At 41.2% G+C, this 17,114-nt stretch overlaps 1 protein-coding gene across 1 annotated transcript; it reads right to left on the bottom strand.

Annotated features, from left to right (window-relative positions):
* Positions 1 to 1,053: 1,053 nt before the first annotated feature.
* TRHR (thyrotropin releasing hormone receptor) lies at positions 1,054 to 16,718 on the bottom strand. The gene is made up of 2 exons (XM_009480635.2): positions 15,924 to 16,718; positions 1,054 to 1,461 (listed from the first exon to the last, which is right to left on the bottom strand). The coding sequence occupies exons 1-2, from the start codon at positions 16,716 to 16,718 to the stop codon at positions 1,054 to 1,056; spliced, it is 1,203 nt and encodes a 400-aa protein (XP_009478910.2).
* Between the last annotated feature and the right edge of the window lie 396 nt (positions 16,719 to 17,114).

Here is a 17,114-nt window from a genome sequence, read left to right as displayed (position 1 = left end):
TGTGTAGACATATGTGATAACTCCTGCAATTCTGTGAGCAGAAATGCCTTTACATTTCATACAGGTTGGTGGGAACAGAGCATCCAAAGGTTTCATGTGACTGCGTACTCACAACAAGGTGGGCGTCAGGCCTGAAAATGAGGAGAGATGCAGCAAACTGAGAAAGAAATATTTTTCATCTCATATAATTTGTAAAAGGAAATGAAAAACTAAGCCTCTGTGGATCATCTGTGTTGTAAGATCTAAAGTATACAGGTTTATGAACAGCATTTAAGTAGTATTGTGTAAAAAATCATCAAGAAAACAGTAACATGCATCATCATAGAATCATAGAATCATTTAGGTTGGAAAAGACCTTTAAGATCATCCAGTCCAACCATTAACCTACACTACCAAGTCTACTCTAAGCCAATCAAGGGTAGACTAGACTAAATCATGTAGAAGAGAGCTGGGTTAGAGAGGTGCACTACACACAGGGATGGTGCAGGTAGCATGGAAATGGATGTGGCTTTCAGCATGCTCAGGACCAGAGTGCTGGTGTTGGGGAGATATGTGTCCTCTCAGCACCAGCTGCATGGTGGCACCGGGCTAGTTAACCCCAAGCTGGAGCCAGGAGGTGAGGCACAAGAAAATGCCCCACTGCCCTCCTGCAGACAGCCAGAGCACATCCAGGAGGAATCACTGAGCTCAGACACCAGTGCCCACCCTCCTGCCAGACACGTACATGAGGTACCATGCCCAAGCACCACTCTCTGATGCTGCACCATTGCCCTCCGCTCTTCAGGGAGTAAGGCTTAACCTACATGTTTTTCCTCATCCTTCCTCATACCCCAGATCTTCCCAGTCACATCATGCTCGGCTCAAGGCACTTTGAGAACATCAGTTTCCAGATCCAGGCAGTTCTCCCTCCCCACCATGCCCTGTTTGGTGGTGCATCATCTGTCACCGTCAGCCTTCCCTGGCCCTTTGCTGTGCTGCCCCAGCTGAAAGCTAGCCCAGCACAGCCCCATGCACGTGAACATGCTCTGGTTCATGAGGACTCTACACCAAATATTAAAATGCATTAACTGTTACCTCAGATGACAAACACGTATCACCAAGGGACAATTTTGCAGAGGACAGGTAGGTATTGGTGACAGTAATATCTTCCAGCTCGGTGCTGAAGTGATCAGACTCTTTGATGACATTATAATTTAAGGCCACACTGTAACTGGCCAGTTTCTTCTCCCGTTTCTGCTGGCAGTTGCAGAGTTTCCTGAAGGCTGCTCTGAATTTCTGGGACATGAGATTGTAAATTACAGGATTGATGGCACTATTTAAATAAATACAGATTCTGCAAAAGAGCAGGAACCAGTTTTCTTGGAAGGGGCTGGAGAGAAAGGAATTGACCACGACCAGCGTGCGGTAGGGCATCCATAGAAATGCAAATAGGACCACCACCACGGCCAACATCTTGGTAACCTGGAGGAACACAGAGGTAGACAGAGGAGGGGTAGAAGGTTAGTACTGATTTTGGAAGGAACATGTGCATTCCTACATCTCTAGGACCAAAGCAAAACTATAGACAGACTCTTCAGCTGGGTATTTCTGATCAATGTTTGATTCAGAAAAGTTTTCTACAGTAAGAAGCGCAAAAAAAAAAAGGCTCCTAATTCATCCTAGTTTTGTTAAGTGACTCTTTATAGGTGACATCCCAGTAAGCTAATTGATGTAGACCCTAGACTTCGATTCAAATGGAAAACAAGGAGTCTATAGCCTTTTTTTCCCAACCACATTAGATCTCCTCCTTTAGACTAGTATAGTCTGTAGAGTAATTGAACCTGAAGCCTATTTACATTATCTGCTTTAACAGATAAAAAAATTCCGAAAGCCAATGTCGTGGTTTAACCCAGTCGGCAACTAAACACAACACAGCCACCCACTCATCCTCCCACACCCAGTGGGATGGAGAAGAGAATCGGAAAAATAAAAGTAAAACCCGTGGGTTGAGATAAAGACGGTTTAATAGGACAGCAGAGGAAGAGAAAGTAATAATAATAATAATAATGATAAAAGAACATACAAAACAAGTGATGCACAATGCAATTGCTCACTACCCACTGCCTGACGCCCAGACAGTCCCTGAGCAGTGATTGTTGTCCCCCGGCCAACTCCCCCCAGTTTCTATACTGAGCATGACGTCATATGGTATGGAATAGCCCTTTGGGCAGTTTGGGTCAGCTGTCCTGGCTGTGCCCCCTCCCAGCTTCTTGTGCACCTGGCAGAGCATGGGAAGCTGAAAAAGTCCTTGACTAGCATAAGCAGTACTTAGCAACAACTAAACCATCAGTGTGTTATCAACACTATTCTCAAACTCAATCCAAAATGCAGCACTATGTCAGCTGCTAGGAAGAAAATTACCTCTATCCCAGCTGAAACCAGGACAGCCAAAAATAATGCAAAAAATGCCCCAACAAACAAAACAATTAGATTTATTCCTATTCGTCAAATCCTCAATATTTAATTAGATCTTCATTATTTGATGTTTACCCTGAAATGTCAATTAAAGTTTACAGAGCCAGGGAAAAAATTGATTATGAATAAAACTGGATTATTATAAGAACTTTTGTCTATTGTGTAAATTTGTTTTGAATAAAGAAAAAAACAATGTTCAGGGATACCCAGGACAGCTGAAATGAAGTGAACAAGAAATAATTAAAAAATTAGGAAAAAAGCCCACTTAGAGTCTTTCTTTTGTAAATAATTCTAGAATATATGGTATTCCCTAGTCTCCACATTAAAGAAAGTTTGAAAGATGTTAATAAACAAGGTAGAAGGTACAGTGAGACATGACAATGGGATAGTATGATGGGACAGCCTCAAGTAAGTCAGGAGATAACTTGGTTAACTCCTGTGTGCATGAACTGGAAAGCATTGGCACTGATTTTTGTGAGCTACAACTGCTTCTTTTGATTTTTTTTTTTTTTTTTTACTATCTGCCTTTCTTGTTGATATAAAACTGTTGCTACCTATTGACAGATTAGTTTAAAAAACTTCTTTTTACCTTTGCTTTATTCCTTTTTTATGGGTACCTGAAGATATACTCCAATGAAACAGCAACTCCTGTAACCACAGGATACATTCTGTCTGTGTGGGTTATAATTTCATTGTTTGCAGAAAGGATAGATGTAGATTGATAAGAGTTTTAATTATTTCCAGGGGGACAGACAGATAATGCCACTAAAATCACTCATATATATATTGTAGTTTTAGATGAGGTTTTTAGTTTGAAGTTATAAGAGAGTATATAATTGTCTTGTCTTCTGATCAGATAGCTCATTATATAGAAAGCCTGAAATCTCCTTGCCTAAAGTATTTTCTTCTAGCTGTCTAGAAAGACACATACACATATAACCCAATCTGTTGTTTTTGTTATAGATACTATGATAAAGAATGGGATGAAGAGCAAAGTTACTCTACAAATTGATATATCTTTATCTATCTATCTATCTATCTATCTATCTATCTATCTTTAAATGCGCATATTCAAAGGCTACAATTTTATCCTATAATTCTCTCCCTTCACCCTCAGTTTTGATTTCCCTGCAGCTGTGTTCAGTAGAAATAGAAAATGAGACTGAGAAACATCATCTCCTTTTTTGTCACTTGACTGATACATTTCCTTATGACTTCTAGACTGCTTTTTCTTTCTTGCTGCGTACCAACAATCATTGTAATACAGCAAAATGCAAATGTGAATGTATCAGCTAAAAAGATGATTTTTCCTTATCTCCAAACCACTTCTAAAAAGACCAGTCCTGTGAACATGGCTGCGACGAGCAAGATGACCCAGCGCTGGCCTGCTCTGGCTGAGGAAGACTCAGGACTCCTCACCTGCTGCCTCTTCCCCCTCCAGGTAAGCTCAAGCCTGTGCCTCCAAACTGAGCAAATCCATTTGACTGAGAATAATCATTCATCATGGAAAATAATCCACATTTAAAGGAAGAACGTAACCATTTGTGGAGCTTGGATTAACAATGGGACTGAGCCCAGCTAACAGATGTGTTGCGTCAGCTTGGGCATTCAGAGGGTGAGTGGATAATAGTCCATACAGGCACAGAAGTACTTCACCACCAGAAGCTCAGCAGGGGACTCTGTTATCATACCTACTGATCAGTGGCAATTTAAATTTCTTCTGAGCATGTCTTTAATGAACAATTGCTCAGAGAATCACTTACAATAGTGCAGCTGTCAGTTTGAATCCTGGGTTGAACTAGAAATAAATCGATCTTGCTGTCAGGAAGGGGATATTCTAGAGTCACGCAATTAATACTATACAGCAATGAAAAAAAGGCTGTTACTCTTCAAGTGACTGCATCCTATATGCCTCAAAGACATATATGTATATAGTGTGCAAAGTGTTAGCTGAATTTACATATACTGGCAGCTTGATGTGCATTTTCCTTTTATCTAACACCACTAGCTTGTACTGCTGCTGTGTTCAGTTTACTGAGGCTGTGATTTTACAATATATTAGAACTGGCTCTTAGCACCAGATGAAAAATATTATGGTCACAACACAAAGTGCCCTGAGCTGAGGTCAATGCAGTCTGCAGGTTTGAATGTGTGTAAAAATGCCAAGAGGTTAACTTCACACTGTCAGGCTTTATGCCAGGTAAGACATTGTCCTGTAGCACTCAGACTCCATGATTTCCTGGTCTTGACATAAACTGAATCCAAAGCAACCTGTGACTGCTGCTAAAAAAGCAATCCTGTTCTCACCTCCCTCCTTGTGCTGGCCCCAAAGATGAGGGTGTGGGTCAGGTCAGACTGCTGGTCCAACTGAAAAAGAAGCACTTCTCTGTAGAGCTGGTTTTCAGTTTGCTCAGGTCAAGGATCCAACTCACGTACCCATACGCCGCCACAGAGTCTACAGTCAGTGCAAGAGAAGAGGCAGAAGCATGTGGCCATGGCACCTCTTTGGTGGCACCTTTTGGTGGTTCAGTCAGTGAGGAGAATTCACCATAATTTTAAACTGGCTGCAGTGTATGTCCTTCCAAACCTACCAAAAATCACAAATCTGGCACAAATTCTCTATTGTCAGGCAGAAATTCAGTTGCCTGATCCATCTGACCAGTAGTGGTTGTGTCTCTGAGAGCCACTGTGAGGCCCCGAGTTCAGATCTTTGTTTGCTCTTTGGTAAATCCTCCCTAAGATGGCTCTGGAGGCAGTGGTTTTTCATGACCTCAGAGCATGACCTTTGTGCAAATGACAGCAGCTCCTAGAAGGTGCTCTGGCACCACTCACTCTGTCCCCAGCACAGCCAGAGGTCTTGTCACCCCACTGCAGGCTGAGGCAACCCTCAGGGCTTCTGACCCAAAGATGCTGCAAGCATGCCCTGGACTTTTTTGCACCTGAATTTGCCTTTATAGATGAACCCAGCTTCTAAACACATGATTTAGGCCAAAGTTGCTTTCTTATCCACACCAAAAATCTTCATTGGGATGGATAGGGCTGCACAGAAATAGCTTAGAGGAAAGTTTGGTCCACTTTGCTTAAGTAGACTGCCATATCCTTTTTCAAATCACTTCATATGAAACATAACTAAACATCATTTGTGGGAGGGTTAATTATTTGACGTCAGTGGAGTGCTAAGAGGAAAAACTTTTTTAAGAACCTGCTTTTTATTACCTGTAACTGTACACCAAAGCTCCCTGAAAGCAGAGGCACTAGCATCCTCTTTCATTACTCAGGTGAAGGCAAGGCTATGCTGATTGCCCTTTTCTTACGGATGTGCACAGCATATCCTATCCTCAGAGTACAAATTATTCTTAGTTAAGGAGATTGAAAACATGATTAAAAGGCTTTGAGTAAATCCATTTTAGTCCAAATTTCAGGTGTACTTTGAACGACAGCAAAGTGCTTGATATTGAATGTGTTCCTGGCTGCATGCAACCACTCTTCAAGCCCTATCTTTTAGTTTCTGAGAATTTTCTGAAAAATATTTAAAATGTTTTTTTACTGAACAGAGTCCCAATATTTTAATTCTGAACTAGTATTCTCCTTTTCCTTCCTGCTTAAAAACTTTGTCATTCTAAGGAAGTGCTTTTACAAGATATTTTCATTACCATGGTACTCACAGTTTGGTAGTTGCTTCCTTCTCCATTGAATACTAATCTTTCTTACATTGACAGGTAAAAGTAATAGTCATACTGTCCTGGTTTCAGCTGGGATAGAGTTAATTTTCTTCATAGTAGCTGGCATAGTGCTGTGGTTTGGATTGAGTTTGAGAATAATGCTGATAACACGCTGATGTTTTAGTTGTTGCTAAGTACTGCTTATAGCAGTCAAGGACTTTTTCAGCTTCCCATGCTCTGCCAGGCGCACAAGAAACTGGGAGGGGGCACAGCCAGAAGAGTTGATCCAAACTGACCAAAGGGCTATTCCATACCATATGACATCATGCTCAGTATATAAACTGGGGGGGGTTGGCTGGGGAGCAGCGATCGCTGCTCGGGAGCTGTCTGGGTATCGGTCAGCAGGTGGTGAGCAATTGCATTGTGCATCACTTGTTTTGTATATTCTTTTATCATTATTATTATTATTATTATTACTTTCTCTTCCTCTGCTGTCCTATTAAACTGCCTTTATCTCAACCAACAGGTTTTACTTTTTTTTTTCTGATTCTCCACCAAGTGTGGGAGGGTGAGTGAGTGGCTGTGTGGTGTTTAGTTGCCGACTGGGGTTAAACCACGACACGTACTTACTAAGTTACTTGTGCCATAGAGTCACTCTGGTGTTTTAAAGGCATGTAAAAGTATCCTTCTTCCTTGTGCTTGGTGGTGTTCATTGCAATGCAGAGATTGTATATGCTGGTCCATGATTTTGTAATCCAAAAGGAAGAGGATCAAATAAACAAAAGGATTAAGGTCTTGATACAATAACACCGCAAGTGAAACCAAGCCATATGATTGAGTATTTCATATAAGCCATACAAAACTTATCTTAAATTGCATGCTGGAATCTGTGCTTGCTCTGCTATGAGAGAACAGAGGGGTTTCTCTGGGGACAGGTCATCATGTACTGTATCAATTTCTAAGAGAGGACTTTCTCAAGAGGGTAACCCACCTCTTTTAATCGACTGTAGGGGGACCTTAGATGATTTGATTGGACTAAGCAACTAACTTTGTGAGATATGCATAAAGTTAAGTGAGCCGGATCCCATCTCAAGTATAAACAAACACGTTTGCTATCTAAGGATTGATTTATTTTTCACAGTCCCCTTGATACCTGAGGAAACTAGGAATTCCTTTGAGGAAAGTGTGAGATCTACCTGCAAATATGTAATTCAGTGTTCATATTATGGATAGACAAGAAAAAAATTTGGGATCTGTTGGCTGAGCGAGGTGGGATAAAATGGAAGTGTGGGAGAGATCAACACAAACCAAACCAGGATCTGATCTGGAGAACTGGACAGATGAGGAGCATATGGGAAAGAGGAAAGGAAGCACGCAGCTTAGGTTGTGATCCCATGAGCACATCAGCCAGACAATGTATGGGTTATTAGCTGCTATAAAAAGGAGACTAAGTTGCTTCCTTGTCTTCCCATCTGCTTCCCCTGGCCTCTTGCTCTCTTTTAAAAGGTAACGAGCTTGCCAAGGCGGCTCACAGAACAGGTACTCTTAGAAAAAAAGGATTTAATTTTCCCCACATTTTCAGTGTTGTCCTGTATGAGAGGCAAATCCCTTTTCTATTCTTCAGTTTTAGGTTCTCTTACTCTCTTCCTCCTTCCTGCAATGCCTGGGTCTTCAGGACATTTTTTTTGCTTCTGAGCAGAACAAAGTTATTCCAATCTTCAGAAGAAAAAGCATTAATATTTTAGAAATGCTGATAGAACCTAGTACCTGTGCTACTAGAAAAAAAGCAGCACTGTTAGCAAAATTAAACACCGACAGGAAAAAAAACCAAAAAGGCAGAAACAGCTTTTCTCCTTCATACCGTATGCGGTAAAGAAACATTTAGTGTTGCTTGGTGTAACTTGTTTTTGAACCTTTCTTTTATTGTGAGATCCGCTCTGAATACTTTGAACAACACCTTTTCTAGTCATGAAATGAAACCTTTCCATTTTGTCTTTTTAATAGAAGACTTGGGAATAGAATGCCTAAAATGGACAAGAAGGGAAATTGTATCAACCTTCAACTTTTACCATCACAGGTACACATCTGCTCTGAATTAATTGTCCTAAACAGCAACTACAAAATAAGTGGCTAAACTTTCCAAAGTTCAAATAGGAACCATTATTTCTTTTAGTTTAGAAGTGGAATTGTGGTGGTGCTGTGTCCTGGTTTCAGCTGGGATAGAGTTAATTTTCTTCATAGTAGCAGGCACAGTGCTGTGTTTTGGATTTAGTAGGAGAAGAATGCTGATAACACACTGATGTTTTAGTTGTTGCTGAGTACTGCTTATACTAGTCAAGGACTTTTTCAGCTTCCCATGCTCTGCCAGGCACACAAGAAACTGGGAGGGGGCACAGCCAGAAGAGTTGATCCAAACTGCCCAAAGGGCTATTCCATACCATATGACGTCATGCTCAGTATAGAAACTGGGGGGGGTTGGCTGGGGAGCAGCAATCGCTGCTCGGGAGCTGTCTGGGTATCGATCAGCAGGTGGTGAGCAATTGCATTGTGCATCACTTGCTTTTTATATTGTTCTTATTATTATCATTATTATATTGTTATTATCATTACTATTTTACTTTGTTTCAAATATTAAACTGTTCTTATGTCAACCCAGGAGTGTTTCTCACTCTTACTCCTCCGATTCTCTCCCCCATCCCATCAGGGTAAGGGGAGTGAGCGAGCGGCTGTGTGGTGCTTAGTTGCTGGCTGGGGCTAAACCATGACATGCCGTATGTGAAAAAGCAAAGAAAAAGAAGTGTTGGGATTTATTTTGATACTTATGTTACTTCATGGTGTAAAGATACAGAAAGGAAGACTATGAGTAAAGACTAAAGAATTATTAGCTTGAATTTCAGGGACATGTAAAGCTGAAGCTGTAACGTGTGTGAACGTAAGTTGAATATGAACTGCTGCTTGATAGAGGCAATGAGCTGATGTGATTTTTGGTAATGGACAGTCTGGTTGAACCTTGGGTACAGGCACTTGTATTTTTTCCACATTGAATTTATACACACAAATTAATATTTATGTGTGATAAATGCCTATAACTGCAGTTAATGCTTACTCAATTACTATTCATTTTGATTTGGATACAGTAGGTGAATGTGTTTTCTGGAAGACTTAACAATATGGCTGGTTTGCAAGTGCCAATAACAGGCTATTTTGGAATAGCAAAGACACAAATTGGTAGGCTAATGCAATCATATGCATGCCTGAAAAATGAGAGATCTAACTCTTGCATCTGTCTTTGCAACTGCAATGAAGAAAATAAAACAAAAAGTGGCAGAAGAACAGCTACCTAGTAGTCTAACAAGCTGTTGTGGTTTAGCCCCAGCCAGCAACTAAGCACCACGCAGCCGCTCACTCACTCCCCCTACCCCGATGGGATGGGGGAGAGAATCGGAGGAGTAAGAGTGAGAAACACTCCTGGGTTGAGATAAGAACAGTTTAATAATTGAAATAAAGTAAAATAGTAATGATAATAATAACAATATAATAATGATAATAATATACAAAGCAAGTGACACACAAAGCAATTGCTCACCACCTGCTGACCGATACCCAGACAGTTCCCGAGCAGCGATCGCTGCTCCCCGGCCAACCCCCCCCCCCCCAGTTTATATACTGAGCATGACGTCATATGGTATGGAATAGCCCTTTGGTCAGTTTGGATCAACTCTTCTGGCTGTGCCCCCTCCCAGATTCTTATGTGCCTGGCAGAGCATGGGAGGCTGAAAAGTCCTTGACTAGCATGAGCAGTACTCAGCAACAACTAAAAACATCAGTGTGTTCTCAACATTCTTCTCCTACTAAATCCAAAACACAGCACTATGCCTGCTACTATGAAGAAAATTAACTCTATCCCAGCCGAAACCAGGACACAAGCCAGATCTCTTCAGCGTACCACAGCACCACTGAGGGCTGGACTAGAGGAACTCCAGAGGCACCTGCCAGCCTCAGTGATTCTGTGAAATAATAACAAAGTATTGGGGGGAACCTTCTTAAATCTAAGGTCCTGAGGGATCAGGGACAAAGTACCTTGGCTCATAATCCTCTGGATCACATTCAATCTTTCTTGCTACTATGTGCAGTTTTTACCCTAGCTCCATGCCAACAATTACAGTTTCCCAGTGCTTCATGAGGTCCAGGATTCCTTACAAATTCAAATTACATATTTAACTGGACAGGTCCAAATTAATAGTCTGTGTTTTCTGGTGAGTGAGTAGAAATCAATTCACTTCCTCGGGACCTGTGATCATCTGTCCAAATGATCATATAGTTGTTAAATAAATCTTAACATTTCTTTGCATTGAAGTTCCTTCTTTGGCTCTGAATCAAGTAAATGGGACTTTGAACTGTCTGGCCTTTAGAGATACTCTTTGACATCATATCATCTTCTAATCATATTGGTGTTTCCTCTGTTAAGCTTTGAAGTTTCAGCTAGTGTGACCTGGATTCAACTGAAGGGTGCAAGAAAATTTTGCTTTCTCACCTTCTCTCCGGTTTAACTTGAGGAAATGTGTACCCCGGGACTGTTTCACTCTGTTTTCTCAGGTTCAAATTGTGCAAACCACTCAGCAGAAATACTCTATATTTTCTCTGTGGTCAAAGAGGTCTCACTTTGCTCTTAGTTACCTTCTCACTTTCTCCTAATCTTCTGTTGCAAAACACGTTATGTCACTTTATCACTGAGACACCCTATTGGCAGTCAAATGCTTTCCCACAGTATGTTCAGCTATATATGAACTTCAGTCTAGCAAGGTTATTTTCTTTGCAAAGCACAGCTGAAAGCCCATTCAACCAGCTCCATCAGACCTAATAGGTGTTTAAGATTTTTCTTTAAGTCACAAACTAAACACATGCTTGAAGGTTTACCTGCATGTTTCAGCACTAAAAACAGGTATAACACTAGTTGATTCCTTGGGGCCTACTGCCACGTAGCCTTGAGCACACACTGATTCCTCTGAAAATGAAGCATATGGATATCTTGCCGCCTTCTGGCAGAGATCTTCCCTCAGGAGAAAGTCCGGTGTTGCCTACTTGACCTGTAGTGGCTGATCAAAAGCTCTGCAAAGACAATAAATGACTCTTACTGCTTTCCATAAAGAGTGGATGAGCTGGATTTAGCTTCTGACAAAGAAGAGGCAGAACGAACTGGTTTCTGTTCCTTCTAGGACACTGGGAGCCTGATGGAAAATACAAAGTGAATTGGAAGTGTACTCCCATGTATGAAGGAGTGCCTGACTGTCAAATAAAACTACTTTTCTTTTTGAAAACCTTTAAAATATGTCTATCACACCCTGCTATCCAGTACAGTTCTGTAAAACAGAATAAATATTGTGTGAGTGGGATTGATTTAGCTCTTCAGAAATAGATGTAAGAATGGAGTTTGACACATCTTATGGGTTGGTAGAACTTTAGTTTGCAGTGTAAACAAATAACTCATAATTTCAGTAGTTGTCCAATATCAGCAGTAACAGATGTTTTTCAGTGAAACAAAAATGTGTTGGAAATGGAGATACTTTATGAGAAAAGAAAGTTTATTTTGTGCCTTTCCCTCTTTTTCAATGTTTAAAAAAAAGGACTGAATTTTTATACCTGTTGGTTTTGCTTGTCTTCCTTGTTCAGTTTTGTCTTGCAGGGCTTTGAATGAAAACTTCAGGGGGCCCTAAAGAGTACTTTGAAGGCTTTGTCCATTGGTGATTGTTGATATGGGGATATTGATCCTTTAGTAAAAAGATTTTGTTCCTTTTAGCTTTCCAAACATTGGAATGAAATAAATATTTCCTACAACTAACATAGTTCAGTGACTTAAATTGTGTGGGTGGGAGGGTGAAGGCAGGGAATGGAACAAGTTGGCAGAGGACCACTTTCTACCTGGAAGAACTGATTTTTGTTAACTAGAGATGTAATATAGCCTCATTCTGAGCTCTTCCCTAGACAGGTCTCAGAAAAAATATGCTAGTCTGGACTCACCATTCTAATATATATTCCAGGCCTTCTTTCTAAATCATAGAATGATCTAAATTGCCATTCTGTTTTGAAAACAAAACAGGAGTCCTCTGACCCCCTGACCACACTTTTCCCCTTCAGTGCTGGCATTATGTCTGTTTACATGAGGGACTGAAAATCTGTTCTAACGAAACTGAACATTGTCCATCTATTCTCCTTCAGCAGTAGACACCTCCCTCCCTCCTGTTTATCTCACTGCTGAGCTTCCCACCCCCCTTGCCTCAGCTCAGGTAGCTGTCCTCCACAGCTGTGAGGAAATGGTTATTCTACCATGTATTTGCTTCCTCCCCAAGCATAGAGCTATTCTAGATGCCATATCAGGGTTGTTCCTCTCTTGCCTTGCTCTTTCCATTGGTGCCAGGTATGATGAAGCAACCCTGGTGTTGAATCCAGGATGGTTTCCAAGTTGCTTTTTACATTTTTCAATCCGTCAGCTTCTAATTCTGGGCTTTCATACCAGAAACCTAAATGGTGTATTGCCATTTTTGAAGAAAACAATTGAAATTGCATAACCATATGACTCACAACAGAAAGTATTGACTGTATATAGGAGACTAATTCTTGGAAGCTGATGTAGAAACACAAAGCTGACAGTACAGATAGCTATATGCTAACAACAATACAGGTTAAAAAAAAAGTCTAAAAAACAACAGGACAATGGAATCTATTTCAGCCATGAGTTGGAAACGGCTTCAGATAGTGCTTTTCAACCCAAACACAGCCACTCTATGACAAGGTAGGGGACAAAACACTTTCTTACCTAGCTGAAAACCAAGTTTTGACCGGTTTTAAGAAAGGAAGACTTTCAAAACTGGTAATGGGAAGTCCCAAGAAAATTAGAGACAATGGTATGACCTGGCAGTCTAGGTCAAACTAAATCCAGATTAGTGAAGCAATCCAGGTCAAACTAAGTGAGTAAATCAATTCACATACTGCCATGTTGGATTAATCATTGTAAAAAATTATTATGAAATTCCTGAGTTAAACCTTCATGAAGGTGGAGGAAACCTATCTAACCTACTGTTTCATTCTGGTATATTATATAAATATGAGCTTATACTAGGTTAATAATAATTAATCATAAACACTCAATGGAACAGTACTGGATGTCCATGTCCAGATTTTGACAGAGGGGAGGCTGCAGGGGTGGCCTCTCTGAGAAGAGGGTCAGAGCTGCCCTGTGCCAGACATAAACGATTCCATCCAGCTCCAATGGACCCACCACAGGACACAGCTGAGCCCATCAGCCAAGCTGGTGGCACCTCTATGAAAACTTATTTAAGAAATGGCAAAAATGCTGGAAAGAGAGATGGAGAGAGAGAAGAAGAGGGGAAAAAGAGTGAGAAACAGCAGAGGGAACACCAAAGTCAGAGGAGGAGGCACTCCTTGGTGAAGCACCACCTGAAGGGACTGCAGCTCATGGAGGACCCACACTTAAACAGAGGAAAAGAGTAAAAAGGAAGGAGTGGCAGAGAAAAACCTCTGAAACCTGATCACAACTTTCTCCCATCCCACACTGCCGGTTGCCTCACAGAAGGGACTGAGTGTAACTTGTGGCTACAACAGGTGGCAATAAATTGACAATAAATGAAGTTAACTTTCCCCAAGTCAAGTCTGCATTGCCCATGACAGTAACTGATAAGTTATCTTCCTGTCCTTATCCTGATCCATGAGCTGTCTTGCTCGTGTTCTTCCCATTTTGTCCCCCATCCTGCTGTGGGGGAGAATGACCAAGCACTTGGGTGGGTGTTTGGCTGCCAGCCGGAGCCAACCCACCACAGGAACACGCACAAATTTCATTTTTTAGAAATGTTCTTGGATAAATATGAGAACTGCCACAGAAGTAGGAAGTGTACACCACATGTTCAGTCACTTTTTCTACAGATTACATGCCGGATTTTGTATGTAACTCCATCACTGTAGTGCAAGCATAGTTCTGAGAAGGCCTATAGACAGTTTTACATGCCAGCAGAACTCATTATGAGGCCAAACTATACTGTCAGCTATACATGTCTTTGACAGAACAGCAGGAAATTTTCACTTGTGTGTCTTACTAACTGTTGAGATTTTAGACTTTTTTTTTTTTTTTTAATATAGACTTGTGTTTTCCCACTTTACACCACTGGCTATATTTTGCATTCTGGTATTATACAAAAAATACTGCTAATAATGCCACACTATCCTTGCTTTTCTTCCTATGTTGTTCTATGTATGCAAATGCTAGCTAGCTTTATTCATAATGATGCTACTTTAAACAATAAGGTTACTTAGGCTTTTAGAAAAAGTCTTGCTGTCTTTACAAGATATAAAAGATGTCGCATCATAATCCTCACTTTTTGGTTTCATAATATAACAGCATCCACATTCAGCAATGCTCAATATAAAAGATTTGTCCATTTATCAAGTGATGCTAAGCACACGTAATCAAGCATGTATACTAAAGTGATATGGAGAACTTGAAAAACAGGTTAACTTCTTCTTCTACTAATTAATGGACAAAGTAAAACAAAATTAAACACATCTAATCTGACTATTAACTATAACTGAAGACACATAATAAAATATAACCTAGCCCACGTTTCAGTTGCGCATTTCAAAACACAGTTCTAGTGGTCTGCAAGCACTTGGTGTTCCAGCAGGAAACTCTGTTAAATTTTGAGGTCAGTGCCATCTCTGTAATAAGGGAAAAGAGTCCCTCCCATTAAACAGTAGCAATCTACACAAAATAAGAAGAAAATAAAGTTCAACCCATCACCCAAGGGGGGCACTCAGCTTGTTTGAAAAGGTGCACGCTTCAGCTTTGCTTCCTGAGGGAACTGTACGGTGCAGGGAGGTAGAAGCATCCCGCTTGGCAAAGCAACCCGCCGGGGTGCCTTGCAGAGGCTGCTGAGGGCTCTAAGCCAAGTCGCTTAGTGCAGAGCATCGCTTCCCCATGCTCGCATCAAGCTGCCTGACCCAACCAGAGCCCCCTCCCGAGACCCAGCTGCAAAGTGATGCACCCTACGTTTCTCAGCACTGCACCCAACTCTGCTACCTGCTGCATGCTGTGTGAGCATGAGGCAGCATGGTTTATTGCAAATAGCCGTAGATTAATCTACTAACTATATTCTACCTGTATAATCACACATTGCAGCATACATATTTAACAATATAAAAAGAAGCTAGTCAAAACTATGCCTCAGTTTTGAGCCATCAGAACATAAAAATATTTTATGAGAGACAGAATAACAAAGTTACGTAGCATTTACAAAGCACTTTTATATACAGACTTGCTTAAGTAGACTTTTCATAGGAGAGTTAGAGACAGGAAAAGTAACAACTTGACTGCATTTACAGAGTGACACAGTGCCTTAGCCAGGACAAAACCTCAAACCTCCTAAACTCCCAGGCTAATTATTTCTCTTCAGATCTCAGAAATAACTCAAGAGTCACTTGAGTGTGTTGTGCATTTGGCAGGCTTACTAACAGGCTGTAATATAAAGAATCTATGGTTAAAATGTTTCAGTCTTTATTGACACTTCCTAATTGCTTTCTGATATAGGAATTAAAATACTATTTGTTTTTCAGTCCTTGCAGTAGGTAATAATGAATAGGCAAGAAAAAATACATATTTGTATGTATCATAGAATTTCAGCTTGACTGCTTAGCAAAAAGGGACAATATATTTTAACTCCTTCCACAGGTTTAGATTAGCAATCTCTAAAACAAGTAGGTTTTAGGTTTCAGAAAGCCATTTCAAACTTGTGTTCCTACCTGCCTTCGAGAAGCAATAGTGCTATTGAAACTCCTGTTAGTCATCTTGGGGTTCACAGGCTTGCTTTGGTGAGCCATGTCATTCCTCCATGTCTTAGAGTTTTCTTTTGGGTCCGAAGCGATGGGGTTCAGGAACAGTATTCTAGCAATCAGGCCATAGAGGACAGTTGCCAATACCATTGGGACAACATAAAATATACCAAAGTCCATCATGTAGATAGGAGAGTAATAGCTCCTGGACACCTTGTAGCCACAGGACACAACAGTAGTGTCTTTGTAGACTACTGTATTAAGGTCTAGCAAGAAAAACCAGAGCATACAGTATATGGAGGTGAAAGTCCAGACAAAAATAATGATCTTTTTGGCTCTTGAAAAAGTGCATAAGAATTGAGCTTTGATTGGGTGGCAGATGGCTATGTATCTCTCAATGGTGAAGGCAGTGATGGAAAAAGAAGAAGCATTGATCCCTAGGTACTGGAGATAAGTGATGCAGAGACACCCCACATAGCCATACACCCAGGATCTACACAGGCTTTCTGTGATATTGGGTAGTCCTGCAGCCACAAGCACCATGAGATCTGCCACAGCCAGACTCACCAGATAGCAGTTAGTGGGAGTTCTCATGTGTTTGGTTCTGAGGACCACCAAAACCACCATGATGTTGCCCACAATGCCCAGTCCACAGATGAGGAGGACTAAGAGGATGGTAACCACTTGGTATTCGGCTGTGACGACCTCCTGGCTTGATAGTGGCAGCCCAGTTTGGTTCTGCTCATCCCCTGTGCCATTCTCCATCTTCACCAGTCCACTGCTCCTTCTGCCCCAGTACTCAGTCTCAGCACATGTTCTTCATGGTCCCCTGCAAGAAGGCGAGTGCAGCAGACTGTGGGCAAGACATAGCCCCAGAGCACATTCTCCATGTAGTCACAGTCCCATTCCGGTACTGTCCTCCACTCACCCAAAAGCACCTGGACTTTCAGTCTTTGTAAATTCAATTACCAGACAGGTTCATCCCTCTAAGACTCCAGCTCATTCGCACAGGTTAAAAAGCTGTTTTCTCATAGCTGGTCTGAGGCATTCATGAAAACACAGCACATGGAGATGGGAGCTTTCCCCCCCTGCAGAGGAGGAGGAGACAGCAGGAGGGAAAGCAGAGCCCTCCTGCACTGCCAGCTGACTAAAGCACTGCAT

This window comes from Pelecanus crispus, chromosome 2, assembly GCF_030463565.1.
Source record: "Pelecanus crispus isolate bPelCri1 chromosome 2, bPelCri1.pri, whole genome shotgun sequence".
Taxonomy (NCBI): domain Eukaryota; kingdom Metazoa; phylum Chordata; class Aves; order Pelecaniformes; family Pelecanidae; genus Pelecanus; species Pelecanus crispus.
Note: the sequence above shows the minus strand (reverse complement) of the source record. Positions and strands in the feature narration are given on the sequence as shown.